Here is a 17,169-nt window from a genome sequence, read left to right on the forward strand (position 1 = left end):
TGCGCACATACGAAGATACCGACTTGGGATATGACTTGTGCAGATATAATTTGTGCAAGTAATTTCAATGAGCTCGATCCGGTTTTTTTAAAACAGCAACTGCACGGCGAAAATAAAATATTTAACAAAGGTTCGCAGGGCTGCATTTCAATATGAGTTAATAACTGGCCGCAGGGTAAATATTTCCACACCCAAACCCCCAATTGATTAAATAACCTTGATTTCGCCTGACATCGTGTTGCCGTGTTGTAAACGTTATCCGTGCCGGATAAGTTGTAAATCAATAAGCATATCTGGTTATCAGTATTATTTTTTGCCAGGTAAAAAGAGCTAAAAAAAAATTAACTCAGTGACTGGACAACGGGTGTAATTCTAGTAAAGAGTAATTGGATTTTGTACTCTTACTTCGTATTTATTTATATTTGGATATACATATGTGCGCTACCTGAATCTAAGATACATAAAGTCAAATATATTGTTATGTTATTAGTGCCCACGCATTATAGAAAACTCATCTGAACTAATATATGTATGTACATATGTATATACTATCCCTTGCGGTTATATTTGAGTTATACTTATCTGCTGGAGTGGGTGGCCACTTTGTGGGCTGATAAGAAGCTTAGTTTGTATTCAGAGTGCATTGGTCAATTTACCCGCTGCTACAATTTCCATACTTAAACGCCAGAAATGTCCCCAGAGAGGTTTCCATTGCTCTGGTCGCATTGTCACTCTTCATTGAGATAAGTTTAATTCGCATAAGAGCAGCAGTTGTAGGGACTTACTTGTAAACATCCGGTCCCAGTATTTTGTATCTGCATCTGCACCCAAATTCGAGGCATTCTAGTGAAAAAGCTCGCAGAAAAATGAACCCAAATAAATGATCTTCATCGGATTTTTATTGTTTATAGACATGAATTGAATATTTAGCTATTCATTTTAAGTTAAGCATAGATATAATTTAATGTCACTGTTAATCTGGTGATCGTAAATAGATTTTCTGTTCAATTTTTTTTTCTGTGCATCGCACAAATTCGACTCAAACAATGGGCCGCGTAGTTTTTTTTTCGCCCATTGTGTTTTGCATACAGGCGTTTATTTTATTATACTTATTTGAATAAAGTGAATTACGCGCAGAGCAGACAAAAAAAGTAAAGAACTCAACATGGTCCCCGCCGCAAGGTTCTGCAATGTGTGCTGAACTCCGCCCGCCGACGCTTAATTGAATTGAAAAATGAAAACTGAATCCAAACCGGACCGAACCGACTGAATGAAAGCAAAACGATTCTCGGAGAAGCCATCCACGGAATTCAGGTTGTGATTCGATTTGCAAAAAAATTCTTTGCCTTTGATTCGATGTCTCCGCGTTGCTTTCTGTTTGCTTGAATGTTTTATGTCAGTTTGTTTTCCTCTGGCTAATTGGAAGCGCTCTCGTGATTCAAGTGATTCAATTATTTGGTTTTTCCCCAGTTGAGAATTTCACCGACGGGATAATGCAATTTACTTCTGAGTGGGCACGGCCCATTGCAGATTTTTGTAATATAAAATTTCAATTTCGTTTGGCGTGCTGTAAATGCAAATTGTGATGCTTTCAGAAGGGTCAGGCAAGGACACTTCTTATTCAGCAAATGATTTGCTTTAATCTGCCAAATGAATTGAAACCCCACAGCCCAACTGGTTAGTACATTTTATTTTTCATTTCTGGACCGGGTAAAAATTAACTGTCTTTAAATAGTTGGAATCAAAAAGTGGAGCACATGTTTAAATGTTTATATAGTGTTCTGAGTTTTCCAATTTTCGATTGCTTTTATATAATCCGAAAATCAGCTTGGCCATGAAAACCACTCTTAATTCTGAGGAACCCTATTTTATGCAAATACTGTTATATCGATCTTAGCATTCCTGTGCGAAATCCAACCTAATTAAGTTAAAATTCACATGGAACTGTTATCCAAACCAGATTAGGCTTTACCTTTTATGTACCACTAAGATTTTCTTTGGAAAAATATTCCATTAGAGTTGCAAGTGACGCAAGAGTGCTGCACCGCAAGCTTCTGCGTGTCTATAAAATTAGCGAGTCTTCGCCTGCCTACGCATCCATATTCCAAACTCCTTGGATAATTTGGATAATTTGGCAAACGTGATGGCACCATAAGAAGGCGGTATTCGGCGGTTAGGAGACTTAGCAAATCATGATTACGCCCATCCAACCGAGCCGAGCCGAACCGAACTGAAATGAACTTTGCAGAAATTCGACTCTTGCCGAAATTGTAGTTGTATAAATTGTATAAAATGCTAACTCGTGCCTAACCTAAAATGGTATTGTATAATAAGCGAATAAGCCATCGGCACGCAAGTGGACAAACTAAAGTAAAAATATTTAGAAACAAGCCTCCCATTGTTTACAAAGGCAAATAACAAAAGCAAGTGAGCGCTAAAAAGCAGCGATAAAGCGAATCGACTTGAAAAGCACGTGATGCTTTTGGCGGCTAACTTGGAATCGAACGCGAACTGAAACTCAGCTCTCGAATATCATTGGAGTTCGCTGGAATGCAAAAAACAAGTGTGCGGACAATCGCAGCGCGTTGAATGCGAGAGGAAAGACACTGAGTCATAAAAATGTCTTTAATACATTTTGGCAGAAACTCGCGAAAAATATGCCTTGTACATATGTATGTATGTAACCTTCTATATATTTTTATATAAGTGAGCAAAAAAATACATTATGATGCCATGATGATGGCATCGAACCGGTTATCCGCACTTAACAAAAAAATACAATATTGGCGAATGCACATCCATGTTGAAGTTATTTTAGGCGTATCGTATAGATTTCGTGCACAAAAGAACATGGTCACACAAGTCGTTGTTTATCGAAACAGAAGATATTGATTGCAGAGTGCATCACTAGACTATATACAAGTCATTTCATTTCATCGTGAGCCAATGAATAATTGTCTCATTATCTCTGTTTTTTGAAGTGATATCGATCTGTGCATCGACGATTTAGGAGTTCAATTTGCCTCTGAGATTGGCAATTGCCAAGATTTTCCATCTGGGGAATGTCGGTAGTTGCAAACGCTGGCCAGCTCATTTAAGTCAGCGGACCAGTATTGATAGCTCGTGACACAGTACCTATAGTTCTGGAACGCTTATCAATGCCTGGCAGTATAAATAAGTACCAAATTTCTCAGCTCATTTCTGTCAAAATCAAAATCGTTTATCAGCGGGTCTCGTACAGACTTTTAATGCTTCTCACACCGCGACTATCTTATCAAAAAGAATATAAATATTGTGTATTATACATATTTTTTTCCGTCAACGCGTGTTCTAAGTCACAATTAATTTCGCACGCTCAAACATAACTATTACACCCGGTAGAGTAAAAGGGTATACTAGATTCGTTGAAAAGTATATAACAGGTAAAAGAAAGCATTTCCGATCAGGATCACTAGTCGACTTGATCTGGCCATGTCTGTCTGTCCGTCTGTATGAACGTTGGGATCTCGGGAACTATATAAGCTAGAAAGTTGATATTAAGCATGCAGAGTCCAGAGATATGGACGCAGGGCAAGCTTGTTGTCACGACCACTCTAACGTATACAATCCGCAGCTCTGAAACGCTCACACTTTTAAAGAATGTTTTGAAAATTCTTCATTATTTGTCTTGCTAATTTCTATCTGTATACCAAAAATAGTTGGACCACGTGCGTCTTAGCGCCCACAAACCACCAAAAACTGACACACCCACACTTGAAAGTGTTTACATTTTTTTTTGTTTTATCATGTAAATTTGTATCAATTTGCCAAAAAATATTTTGCCACACCCAACATTTTTACGCTCAAAATTTTGAAACTTTGATTTTTTTTCAATTTTGAATTTGTTTTGCCAATTTCTATCGGTCTACCACTCCCATAAAACGCACTCACACCCTCACTTTTGAAATTTTGTTGTTGATTATACCCGTTACTCGTAGAGTAACTAATCATATAAAGTATTCTTGATCAGGATCAATAGCCGAGTCGATCTGGCCATATCCGTCTGTCTGTCTCTTTGTGCGTCTGACTGTCCGTATAAACGTCGAGATCTATAAATGCTAGATAGTTGAGATTAAGCATGCAGAATCCAGAGACATAGACCCATTTTGCCACGCCCACAAACCGCCCAAAACCACGCCCGCACTTTTGAAAAATGTTTCGATATTATTTCATTTAACACTGTCAGTGTTGAAGACTCTCCTTCGCACTTCCACTAGCTTAGTAATGGGTATAAGATAGTCGGGGAACTCGACTATAGCGATCTCCGTTGCTTTATTATTAACTTTTTTAAATTCTATTAGTATGCCAGATAATGTTGAAATTTATCTTTCGCACTTCCACTAACTGAGTAACGTTAAAAAATTATAATTAGAGTATTAATGGCCATATGTAATTGCTTGCCATGTTTATGGAAAAATCTAGGCGTATAAATTGTTTATTATACCAACTTGAAATTTTCTTTGTGTGTTGCAATGCGCCGAGCGTAAACAATTTTTCCCTAGACACCCGTGGTTACATGTTTTCTAACCAAGAGATGTGGACTGGGCGTTAGAATTTATATTACTTCGTTATATTACAGCACGGTTCTTCGCCAAGTCCGCCGTTTCGAATCCCTCCAGCCATTTGCCATCGTTTCAGGAGCCATTAGGAGCCCCCGAGGCGACATATGGAAATGCCTATTAAATGGGGCTCGTAATTAGCCATAATTCGGGTGCAACTGCCAAGCGACTGACGTCTTCATAAAAATTTCGTTGACCAGACCCAAATGTGAGCATTAGCTCGTGATGGTCGGACAGAAAACGTTTTACATGAATATTAAGTGTCGAATAGTGGCAAATTAGCCACAAAATGCCTGCACTGTGCTATTTAATTTTTTCCGGCCATGTGGCGGGGATCAAATGTTTCCAAAATTTATGTTTATGGATATTTGAACGGTGTTGAATGTTGAATGAGTAATACAGACTGCCTTTCATCCGCCGTGTTATACAAGCAGAACAAAACCCGATGTCCAAATAACAACCTATGTGGGCAAGCATATGACAGCAGCGATAATGTAAACACTTGTAGGTCTCGGTATATCTCCATATGATTCATGTGGTTCCATTTTACTAGTCCAAGAACATTCTGGGCCGAAAAAAAATATATAAACAATTTCGCCAACGCTGCACTTCGTCTATATATTTGTAAGCTTTCCATTTTTCTGTGCTGCATTGTGAACTTTTTTTCGGTTTTCTGCCAGCCAAGCAAAGAAAACTGGGCAAGCAAATATGTTGAAAATGCGCGCTTACATAACAAATTGGATGGAAGTTTTGCGGCCCCTTTTGGGGAGTTGGGTGTTCGGTGTTGGATGGCCAAAGCAGCAGAAAAACTGGGAAACGGAGTGCTACAGCTTTTGGGCGGATTCAAGTGGCTCCCGTTTACCTGGCAGCCTTTATCTGGCGGCTCCAGGGACATTGCTCGGTTGTTGCGAGGTTTGTTTAACTGGTACAAGAAATTTCAGTTGGCCTATACACAAATATACGTTGGGAGTTTTCTGTTAGTGGGCTAGCTCCAGTGCTGCCCTTATTAATTTATTAAGTTTTACACTAATTATAGGACATGAATTATGGGTAAAACAGAGTTTAAAATACTTATATACTTAATTAGGTAAATGCCATACATAATTGCTTATCAAAAATGGGGTTTTATCATATACATAAATACGGCTCTTATATTTTTGTACCCGTTACTCGTCGAGTAAAACGGTACACTACATTCGTTGAAAAGTATGTAATAGGTAGAATGCATCCTTTCCGACTATTATAAAGTATAAATATTTTGATAGGGATCAATAGCTGAGTAGATATGGGTGTCCGTATGAACGTTGAGATCTCTGGAGCTATTAAATCTAGGTAGTTAAGATTAGACACATGAGCACATGAGACACATAGCACATGAGACAGACGCAACACTAGTTTGTTAACTTACTCTAACAAACACTCCCACCCTAACAAACAACAAACCGCCCTCAAAAATGGTTTTCATATTTTTATTTTTTTTATATGTCCTGTTAATTTCTGTCGGTTTGCCAAACATTTTTTGCCACTCTTTTTGCCCATAAACCGTATAACGCCCACACTTTTTTTCCCCCAATTTCTACTGATATTCCGGAAAATGTTTAAATTTCTTGTTCACACTTCCATTATCCAAATAAGGGGTATGTGATAGTCGGCGAACTCGACTTTAGCAATAACAATTGTGCGCAGTGGCTTTTCCGTGTGTCTAGGCCAAGTCGAGCTAGTTTCAGATGCCGATTCAGATCCAGAGGCCTGGCCAAATGCCTATATATATGTAAATAACAGAGACCAGTGCCCGTTTCACGTGATTTTCCTGCCGTTGTGCTCATGTGCAATGATTATGAAATAAAATGCAGCCGCAGCTACTGCAGCTAGTGCTGCAGTTGCACTTTTTTTTCCTTGCGGTTCAGTGACCCGTTGGTGAGCTCGATTGTTGTGCTTCTTGTGGCAAGTGCAGTGTACATGTTTTCCTTTGCTGCCAAAAATGAAGAAAAAAGAAACCGAAACGGCGAAAAAGCAGACCCATAAAACCTTGCGTGTGTGGCATTTTTAGCCGTCACGAAGTCTGCCGCCAAAAAGGCAAAAAGAAAAATAATAAAAATATAGAAACATTCGGGTTTAGCGGAGGAAGGCGGGAAATGCTGAAATCAGGTCAACCGCTCTGGGCCCTGTTTTAATTGTTCGGGCTATCTGACAAATTTCAGTTTCGGTTTCAGTGGCTGTCCTTGCGGCAAGTTGAAGCTGATTTCCTGGCAAATTCCCCCGCTCTTGGGCCGATAGTTCTGTCTCCATTCTGTGTCCTTTGCTTGCCCTCTGCTCCTTGAATGTCGCCTTGCCACTAAGTAAGCTAAAATTGATTCGACTGGGGATGTAAATGGATTAAACTTGGATCAACTGGGAATAGAGGCGAACGCCAAAGAAATACTACTGGTAATATTCACACGTTTCGTATAAACATTAAATTATTAGCACCATTTTAGTTACACCAATTCTTTTAAAATATTTTTATATAATGATATTGATATATATTAATATGATTATTTTTTCCATTAGCCAGCCTCGTTTCCTTCATGTCTCCCCCTTGTTTGTGTGTCCTAGAATGGCCATCAAGTTTAGACCAGTTCAATATTTTCATAAGATTAGATTACAGGGTTTCACTAACCATATAAGTAAGTCTATTTACAGGTCCTGGTTTTCCTCTCCCCAAGACTCGTCGCTCTTTCCTCGCAAGGGCGTGTTGGTGCTTTCATTCATTGATTTCCGGACCATCCCTCGAGCTTCTCTCTTCGAAAGTCTTGCTCACCGACACCCTCTCCGGTTGCCGCCCCCTCGATAAGCTTAGTACACTCCCAGTTCAAGTTGCCACTACGCAATTCCATCTTTGTTGCTACATTTCGGTCTGCTGCTGCTGACGCATTGTCCTGTCAAACCCACACAAGAACAAATAAAATAATACACCAATACAAGCACGAGCACACCCACATTGCGTTGCCCCCATTTTCTGTACTTTAAGGACTTACTAAGCAGAGCGATGGCATAATTTCCCTTCCCCTTTCTACTCTCTGCCACCAAGCCCTATTTGACTTTCTGTCTATTTGGCCCCATTTCCTTGTTACTCGCTTCCAGAGGGTATATACAAATTATGCAATAATTGTGACATATTTAAAATGCACATCGATTAACAACTAATATTAACAACAATTTAACTTGTCAACATTTTCTTGCTAGCAATAGGATTATGATTAAAGACGGACTAAAACATAATAAAGAGTATATAATAATCGGTATTTGCAATATTGGTCTATAACCTGTTTTCAGAAAACTGACCCAGTTTTCAAATGGGTATCATGAGGTTCTTAAGGGTGGTCAGTGTTGCACCGAAGGACCAGGCCCAAGTCATTGCACTCCCAAGGCAATCGAGGATATTTCGTGTGGAGCAACGACAGCTGCTTGGCCTAGTTTGAAAACGTTTTAGCAAAGCATTGAAAGGTTCCTTAGGTTTGGCTTAAAAGTATGCCAAGTCAAGTGGGTGTGGGCGTTCTTACCTTTACTTGGCTCGTCCTGAGCCCCAGCAAGGTCACCTAGTTATTTAGAAAGTGTCACTTATATGGGTGGTAATTAAGCAGCTCTGTGTACTATATACAAATTTTAGCAACAGTTTGAATTAGTAAACCTATTTCCAATCACTGTTGCCATACCTGAACTCGGACCTCGTCCACTGTATACTCGAATTTAGTTTCATTATCTATTCCGTACTTTTAAAACAGTTCATATTTTTATCAGCTAAGTTTCCGACCGTTTTACAAGGTCGCTAAGCTTATCGAGTAGGGATTTCTTTTTGATTTTCTCTTTAGCACACAACCAACCAGTTACGAAGATTATAACTTAGTTGAACTTTGGCGCATTGGAAAGTTTTTTGGAAACCTTAAAAGTTTTTCCTCTTCGCTAGCTGACGCCAATTGCACCGAGAATTACGTGACGAGAGTTGGATCCTATCGAATCGAGTCTCGACTTGACGCACCGATTGTTGCACTTGCGTCACTTTAACCACCACAAGCCACCCACCCACATAATAGTTGTGGCAATACTTGGGCCTCGTCTCTGGCAATCGACGATTAACCCAATGTGGCCAGTGATTATCACCAAAATAGCTTAGCACTTGCTTTAACTGTATGCTAGAGAAGTTAACCTTTTTTCGGGCTCTAATAGACTTGTTTTGGTTTCGGATTTATGGCAAATACTTGCCAGGGGCTACCGTCAAAAAAATACATATGCTAACAAGTACATTGGGTGGTCATATGGCATTAAAGGAATTTGAAAGTATATTCACAAGGATTTCCCGAAAGTTCTTCAATGTTATAGAAGAGTACAGAATACAAATAAATGCGAAAGTGAATCATAAATGGAAGGACGAATAATCATAATTGATGAAAATGTTATTTAATCTTTGGGTTTAAAAAAGATTTCTGTTTGCTGTTATTTCCACTTCTTGCCCAGAATCATATTTTACATTATTTTATACCAAAAATATATATTTAGACAGAAGTTCAAGCTTAGTAGAATTTTTGGCGTATTTTGGTTGATTTTCCCAGCTCTTGGCTGACATCTCGCGACACCGACTTAATGGCGTGTCTGCTCATTAGCATAAACGTTTTAATTAGTTGCTGGTTCCCGGGAGCGTTAATCGATTTGGTGCCGAAATATTTGTGTTTCTCGTGGCTTAGTTGAGTTTGGTTAGGCTAGGCATTGTAACAATTGGCACTGTCCAATTGAATCCAATTGAGTGGCGGGCTGCTTGATTTCATTAGCGCAAATTGGGTGCATTATAACATTCAGATAACGTTCTCGAGTACGGAGACAGCAAGCAACAAATAAACAAGCAGCTCAACTGCAGTGCAAATTATTGTTAATAACTCTATATGTATGCCCATGTGATACCTGTTCCCTGTTGCCGCTATTTGTGTACAGCCGTGTTGCTTTGCTGACGACGTAACCCGAGGCACCTTGAAAATACTAGACGTAGCATAATATTGACATACATATGAAAATTGCACATTACCTATCAAAGCGAAGCTAGTCAAGTCAATGTGAGTCGAGTTGTGGAGTGGTATTAAATGAAACTGCGCGAACAATTTTTAAGGCTTAAGTGCCCCGATATTTGGTTTGGAGAAGGCGGAGCTCCAAACTGAGATCATAAGTAAATAGAAAATTATTCAAGACTTTTTGTTATTTGTTTAATTAGCAAGTCGGTTATACGGAAAAGTCGAGACTCCCTGGGTTTCCAGTTCATTGCAAAATCAAAAAGATGTTGTATTGTGGAGTTTACTAACGCAAAGCTTCCCATAAGCTAACGTCGGCAGAATAAGTCACATCGCATTTGCACAAAACAAATTTGAAATTTTATTGATTAAGTGTTATCATATGTAAAAGCCCAACTCTGCTTAATTTAATTCTATTTAAACGCACCTCAGACGAACCTCTTATCTGCGTTCTCATTGAAGCTGCCATAGATACAACTTGTCTGGGCGACTAATCCGCTTGACGGCACCTGTTTCCCCGCTACTGCTCTGCTGCCAGGTAAAAAGTCCGACACCTTATATCGGACAGCCAATCAAGCAAACGCAGCGATCTATCAGACCTGTCTGTCTCTCTATATTTCTATCCGATAGTCCCCCATTAAGCCCCCCAAAAAGCTGTTCTTGACAGGCGAAATCATTAAGAGTGTCAAAGGAAAATGGGAAATAAAAAGCTCAAAAGGCCGGTCACTATTGCTTGGCTTTCGATACGTGTCCGGAATTTCTTCGGAAATTTGCAATTCATTTTAAGTTTTTCGTTTTCTTTGTCGCTGATTTGGTTAGCGAATTGTGACGAAAACAGAACGAAATATGCTTGTTATGTTAGCGAAATAAAGAGACAAACAATAGCCCGTCTTTCGTTCCCCAAAACATGATGATGGGATAAATGGAAAATTGAAAAAATAGATTTGAGTATCGAGTATACGCATCGTGTGCCATAGTTTATTTTGCCAATCGTAATTGCTACCTTATAGCCATAAAGGATGCGGGCGAAACGATTTTTTATATATTATATATACATATAAAAGGAAAACTTATACATACATACATATAAGTTGGCAGAAACTTGTATCGTTGTTTTATTGTAAAACCATTTTTATTTTTTAGAAGTTTATTTAATATATTTCAGTTATAAAAAAATATTAACTTTCATCATCGCTTAAATAAATATCTGTTTTTGTTTGTGAAATATAAGATTATTTTTGGTTAATGGCCGAGTGAAATATTTGAGCTGGATATTTTTGTTTTTCCTAATTTCTGTTGGATTTAATTAGATATGAAACCGGCTGCTCTTGTTCGTAGAGTCACCCTCAGCAGCAAAAACGTATTATATATGTGTGTGATTTTATATATATTATAAATCTGACCAGTTGGCTTTTTATAGCCGGCTCGCAATTAATGAGCAGGCCAAGTTTTTTATGAGCCAATGGTGCCTTTGGCATTATCTACTATACAGTTTGGAGGGGTCATGTCATTGAACTAATTTCGATTTCGACTCGAAAGGAATACATTTCATATGCTTTCGCTTTTTTGTGGAATAATGTTAGGGTCGCCGAACAAAAATCCGTCTGTTTGGAGCTGTTCAAAATGTGTACAAAAATAATAAACAATATCTTCTATTTCATTGCAGAATCGAAAACGCTGACAATTGCGATTTAATCCACACATAGCCATGCTTCTTCAGTTCTCGTGCTAAATTGTTTACTATAATGAATTCCGCGCGGCACCATCGTATTGGAGTATTTCTGTCTCCATAACTTGGTTACCATTTAAATAAAAATAAAACTTAAATATATTAGTAATAAAATAAGCACGACTACAACCCCAAAAAACACCCGCTAATTGATTGCCACACAACGGATAGCAAAGCACTGCAACGTAAAAAGCCATCTAGTCAAACAGAACCAACAAAGAAGCCGCCAACTGCCTGGAAGGAAGGACGAATCCGAGTGGACCCAAACCCAAATAAAAACTTGACAGAGGATCCCGAGAGACCGCAAACCTGGCCAAGAAGATGCCATACCATCGAGGCGGAGATGCCTCTTCCCAGGCCGACAAGCTGAGCGGCATCGTGGAGGAGAGTGACCTTTACGAAGGGTTCGCCCCGCATGTCGAAACGTCCGAGATCAAAACCCTCGACTTCTACAATTTACCAAAGCAAACCGGTGAGTACCAGGGAATTTTTTTAAAATGATGTTTAGTAATTATGGTATAGGGAGTTTTTTCATGGGACTATAACTTGCTGTGGTATTAGAAAGGCAAAACACGGAAAATATCAATATGGTACCGGTATATGTAAATACCCTCTTTTGGTCTTCCAAATATAAAAGACGCGTAAATTATTCACTTTATATAAAATCAGTACCTACCTACCTAAGCAAATACGTTAAAAATTAAACGATGCAATAAAACCCGTTCAACTTATTATTTACCACACCAGCTCAATCTTTATATACTCTGCGGCTCTATTACATCATACAGATATGCAAAAAAAAAGAGATCGCAATTGTCAAGTTGGAGAAATTTATCCATATTGGAAATTGGAGCAGGAAAAAAAAAATGTTATTAATCAAACAAATTTTCATAAGAGTGGGCGCTGCAGTTTTGGCTGGTTTGTTAGCCTTATAGTTGGGCGTGGCAACGATCTAAAACTTGCACAGCGTCACTTAAAATCAGAAATGTAATGCATAATTTTTTTTTACAAATAAATGTAACGACGAAAAGTATGTAACAGGCAGAAGTAATCGTTTCCGTCCATATAACGTATGTATATTTTTGATCAGGATCAATAGCCGGGTCAATCTGGCCATATCCGCCTGTCCGTCCGTCTGTCCAAAGGAGCCACGCCGACACTTTTGAAAAATGTTTTAATATTTTTTCATTTTTGTATTAGTCTTTTAACTCTCCTTCGTACTTCCACTAGCAGCTGGGTAACGGGTATCATATAGTCGGGGAACTCGAAACGCAGCTTGTGGTTAAAATAAATTGTTCGGCATATGACCAAATGGAAAAATCGATATATATCTATAGGGTCTAGAAGAAATTGCGTTTAAGATTTCTCAAAATAAATTGTTTACGCTACGCTATATATAGGAAGATATCTAGCGTATTTCTGTTTCTTTAAAATAATTCAATTTCGATTCCAAAGGAAATCGAGCAATGCAATCCATCGAGAACCAATAGTGCATTCTCGTCGTTCGACATTGGCCTTGATTTTGATTTACAAAGTAAAACATACATAAGTTTAAGGCTCATTTATACGAGTATTTAACAAAATTTCTACATATTTATTTATCGAAAAAATATACGGATTCAATACTATCTGTTTTTCATTTATAATAAGCACCGAATATTCGATTAACATAATGAACCCAAAAGTGTAGAATAATATAGTATAGGTATAGCTCGTGCTGAGGAGGAAAGCAAGCAAATAAAACCATTCACGTTTTACGGCACTTGGCCAGCTGCCAATAAAATTGTTTAAAAATAATGCACCTTTTTCATCACTCTCGTGCTTGTTTCTTTTTCTTCGGTTGCTTATTTTCTCAATGATTTTTTAATAATTTTGTTGTGCTATGCGGCTGATCATGCGATTTAAGATTTGGAAAATATTAAATTTATGATCAGCATAAGATTCCCCTTGATATTAACAATAAAATATTTTTATAAAATTAAAATATAAATAAAATTATAATATAAATAAAATTAAAAATGTGGAAAAAGGTCATTTCTCCCTCTACTACTCAAAAAATTGAGTTCGAATTTTGAAGAGCTTCACCTTTTCAAATAAATTGATTATTTAATGCATATATTTTTAAGCATATTTTCTGTGTCATACTGGCCACGTGCCATTTCATTTTTAAAACATATACTCTCCACAATCTTTACAGCTTAGATTTGAAATTTATTTCTTGTTAGCAATAACAAAATATTTGCTTACGCAAGCAAATGGCAGCCGAATATTTTCCCCATTTTTTCTTGCCGTTGACGTCGGAGAAAGATTTGTTTAGCTATTTGATGCCAAATCATGTATTGAAACGAGAGAAATGAATTTCAATTCAAGAGGACTTTTATACACCTTCCTCGTAGAGTAAAAGGGTATACTAGATTTGTTGAAAAGTATGTAACAGGTAATAGGATACATTTCCGACCATATAAAGGATATAAAGCTAAAAGCTAGACAGTTAGGATTAGACATGCAGACTTGTAACTGCAACTTTGTAACTGCCGTAACTCTAACGTAAACAAACCGTGCAAAACTTCCACGCCCACAGTTTTAAAAATGTTTTGATATTTTTTAATTTGTTAATTAATTCTATTAATTTAATTCTATTGATTTTCCAAAAATCTCTTCGTCACGGCCACTGTAACGCCCACAAACCGCCAAAAACACGCACCAACTTTTGAAATAAAATTTATTTTGTATTATTTTTTTCCCCAAATTCTACCGACATTCCAGAAAGTGTTGAAATTTCTAGTTCTCACGTGCACTAGCTGAGTAACGGGTAACTGATAGTCGAGCATTCTCTCTTGTTTCATGATCTATTTGTGCGGTTGGAAAACTATTTTGCCGACAATAAAAAATTGAGGAATTGTATATATTTGGAAAATGTTCAATGCTTAACGATTTTATGTATACATATAGATATGATTTCCTAATACCCTTATATTGCCGCACACTCCCACCTTATAGCACGTGACTCTTGGGGAAATGTGTGAAAAGCGTGCCCCATTGAATGAATCTCGAAAATTGTGAACCGACCAAAACTGGTTTACGTAAATGTGTATCGTTTATTTATGTTTTGTTTCGTTTGCGTTTTTATTTTGATTCTGCATTTATTTTTAGTAATTACACCCGTTACTTGTAGAGTAAATGGGTATACTAAATTCGTTGAAAACAATGTAAGAGGAAGAAGGAAGCGTTTCCGACCTTATATATTCTAGATCTGCATCAAAAGCGAGAAAATCGGGAGTAAGCATGAAGATTTTTTGAACTGATGTACCACGCCCACAGACCGTCCAACACTACCACACCCACACTTTTGAAAATGTTTTTATTTTTTTTTTTGTGATATTATTTGTCTGCTATTCATTTTACTTTTTTTCCTCCAATTTCTATTGATAAGCCAAAAATATGTTTATCGATCGCACTTCCACTAGCTGAATAGGGGGTATTTGATAGTCGGGGAATTCGACTAGAGCGTTTTCTCTTGTTTTAAGTTATTTAAGATTTAAAATCCTTTGGTTTTTTTATACGTTTGCAAATCTCTTATAAAAGTCACTGACTCGCATATTTTATAGTTGGAATATTTCATTTTCTTGCTATTTTACTCATTGTGCTTTTTTTTGTGTTCTTGTCAGTTATTTTGACCGCTATGACCGATGCTTCAGACTTAAAGTAAAAGTAACAAGAGAGAACGCTATAGTCGAGTTCCCCGACTATCTGATACCCGTTACTCAGCTAGTGGAAGGGAAAAGGAGAGTCTTAAACACAGTTTTTGGCGGTTTGTAGGCGTTATAGTGGGCGTGGCAGAACGTTTCTTGGCAAATCGATAGAAATTCACAAGACCAATATAAAAATGAAAAAATATCAAAACATTTTTCAAAAGTGTGGGCGTATCAGCTTTTGGCGGTTTGAGGGCGTTAGAGTGGGCGTGGCAAAAAGTTTTTTGGTAAATCGATAGAAAATTACAAGACTAATACAAAAGTGAAAAAATTTCAAAACATTTTTCAAAAGTGTGGGCGTGGCAGTTTTGGCCGGTTTGTGGGCGTTAGAGTGGGCGTGGCAACATGAATCGACAATCTTGCGCTGCTTCTATGTCCCTGGTGTTTGTATGCTTAAACTCAACTTTCTAGCTTCTCGACGTTCATACGGACAGACAGACGGACGGACAGACGGACGGACAGACGGACGGACAGACGGACGGACGGACAGACGGACATGGCCAGATCGAGTCGGCTATTGATCCTGATCAAGAATATATGTATATACTTTATATGGTCGGCAACGCTTCCTTCTGCCTGTTACATACTTTTCAACGAATCTAGTATACCCTTTTACTCTACGAGTAACGGGTATAATAAGCATACAAGAAAAGAGGGAGACTAGGAGATGCTATTTTAAAGTTTAGTAGTGTTGTGATACTTTTGTTTTTTGTAATTTTCATCACTGTGTGTTATCACGCTCGAAGGTTTGATAATTTATGTCACAGTTACATGGTAAATAAAACAAAATTTTTCTAAAAATTTATTTATATTGGTTAGTTTTATATTTTACTTCTCCCGATAAATGAACAATGGAAAAATAAATAAATAAAATAAATTAGTGAAAAATATATTCTTGATCGGTATCAACCCGTGTCCGTCCGTTCGTTTGTACCCAAACTAGTCTTTCAGTTTTAACGCTATCTGTATGAGAAATTCACAGAAGGCTTACTTTTATAGTAGATAGTATATATGGAAGTCGGAACTATATCTTAGAGCTGTCATAACATGATTGGAAATTATTTTTTTTCCCGTGCCCTTTTAGTTTGCTTTCATTGATATAGTTTTTTAGTTTTTTTCATTGATATTCTTCAGTCGGAAAATTATTTGAATATAATTAAAAAGAAATACGAGTTTTAACATACATAAATAAAGTTAAATATATATAATAACTGCTGGTGTTTTCCGAAGCTGGCTCTATTTTTTTCTTGTTTCAATCGTGTTAGTTCACAGATCAACCTCCAAGAAAACCGATTTACTCACGCCCACTTGTCATTTGTCTTTTTGATCTTCGGAGGCATAAAACAATCGTCAGCTATGGCCTGTTGAGTATCTGAGGGATTTGAAAGGCGGGGGAGCCAAGTGAGAGGACGGCGGATTTATTAATTAATAGCACTGTTTGTTTGTATCTGCGTCTCCATCACGCGTGTGGAATGTAAGATCCACGATGCTTTTCTCTGACGGTGGCTGCTAAGTTCGTGATTCAAATTGGGAGCAGAAGAAATATACATAGTTATAGGAAATATCGTCCGTAAACCGAAATACCCAAGCCCAAAATATAATTTGTTTAGGGCAATGTTTGATTTTATTTGAAGCGAGAATATGTTCTATAAACAGATCATATTTGCCTTTTTGCCTTTATTGTTTCCGAGATATGGAACTGAATGATAAAAAATTCCGCTTGCTGATTGATTTTAGCCATTTAGCTTCTAGCCTCAATCAATCGATAAATTCCGCAGATGCGATTCTTTTAATTGAATTTCATTTCCTAACCTTTTCTCTTTTTTGTTTCCTTTTCTTCCGCTCTTTTGAACTCTCTGTCAACTGCGGCGCCTCTAATTAGATCAATGTACACAGTGTGCACAGATAATGGATATGTGTGCAGTTGTGCATATGCATGTATGTATGTATCTTCCTAGGTGTTTGAGGTCACTAAGCACAGTAAAAGCTTTTCGTTAGTAATCTTCCCGATGCTTTTTGTTTACGTGCTCTTTGGTTCTCGCATACAACACAAT

The 17,169-nt window shown here is 37.6% G+C and overlaps 1 protein-coding gene across 4 annotated transcripts in view; it reads left to right on the forward strand.

The window, feature by feature from the left end:
* Positions 1 to 17,169, forward strand: part of LOC6529268 (GTPase-activating protein skywalker) — a 39,321-nt gene that overhangs the window by 3,585 nt on the left and 18,567 nt on the right. For all 4 annotated transcript variants that reach the window (XM_039372903.2, XM_015196792.3, XM_015196794.3 and 1 more), the window contains exon 2: positions 11,301 to 11,835. In XM_039372903.2, coding sequence (XP_039228837.1) covers positions 11,685 to 11,835 — 151 coding nt within the window. In that variant the 5' untranslated portion in view covers positions 11,301 to 11,684. The remainder of the gene's footprint in view (positions 1 to 11,300; positions 11,836 to 17,169) is intronic.

The sequence above is a fragment of the Drosophila yakuba genome, chromosome 2R, assembly GCF_016746365.2.
Source record: "Drosophila yakuba strain Tai18E2 chromosome 2R, Prin_Dyak_Tai18E2_2.1, whole genome shotgun sequence".
NCBI classification, from domain to species: Eukaryota; Metazoa; Arthropoda; class Insecta; order Diptera; family Drosophilidae; genus Drosophila; species Drosophila yakuba.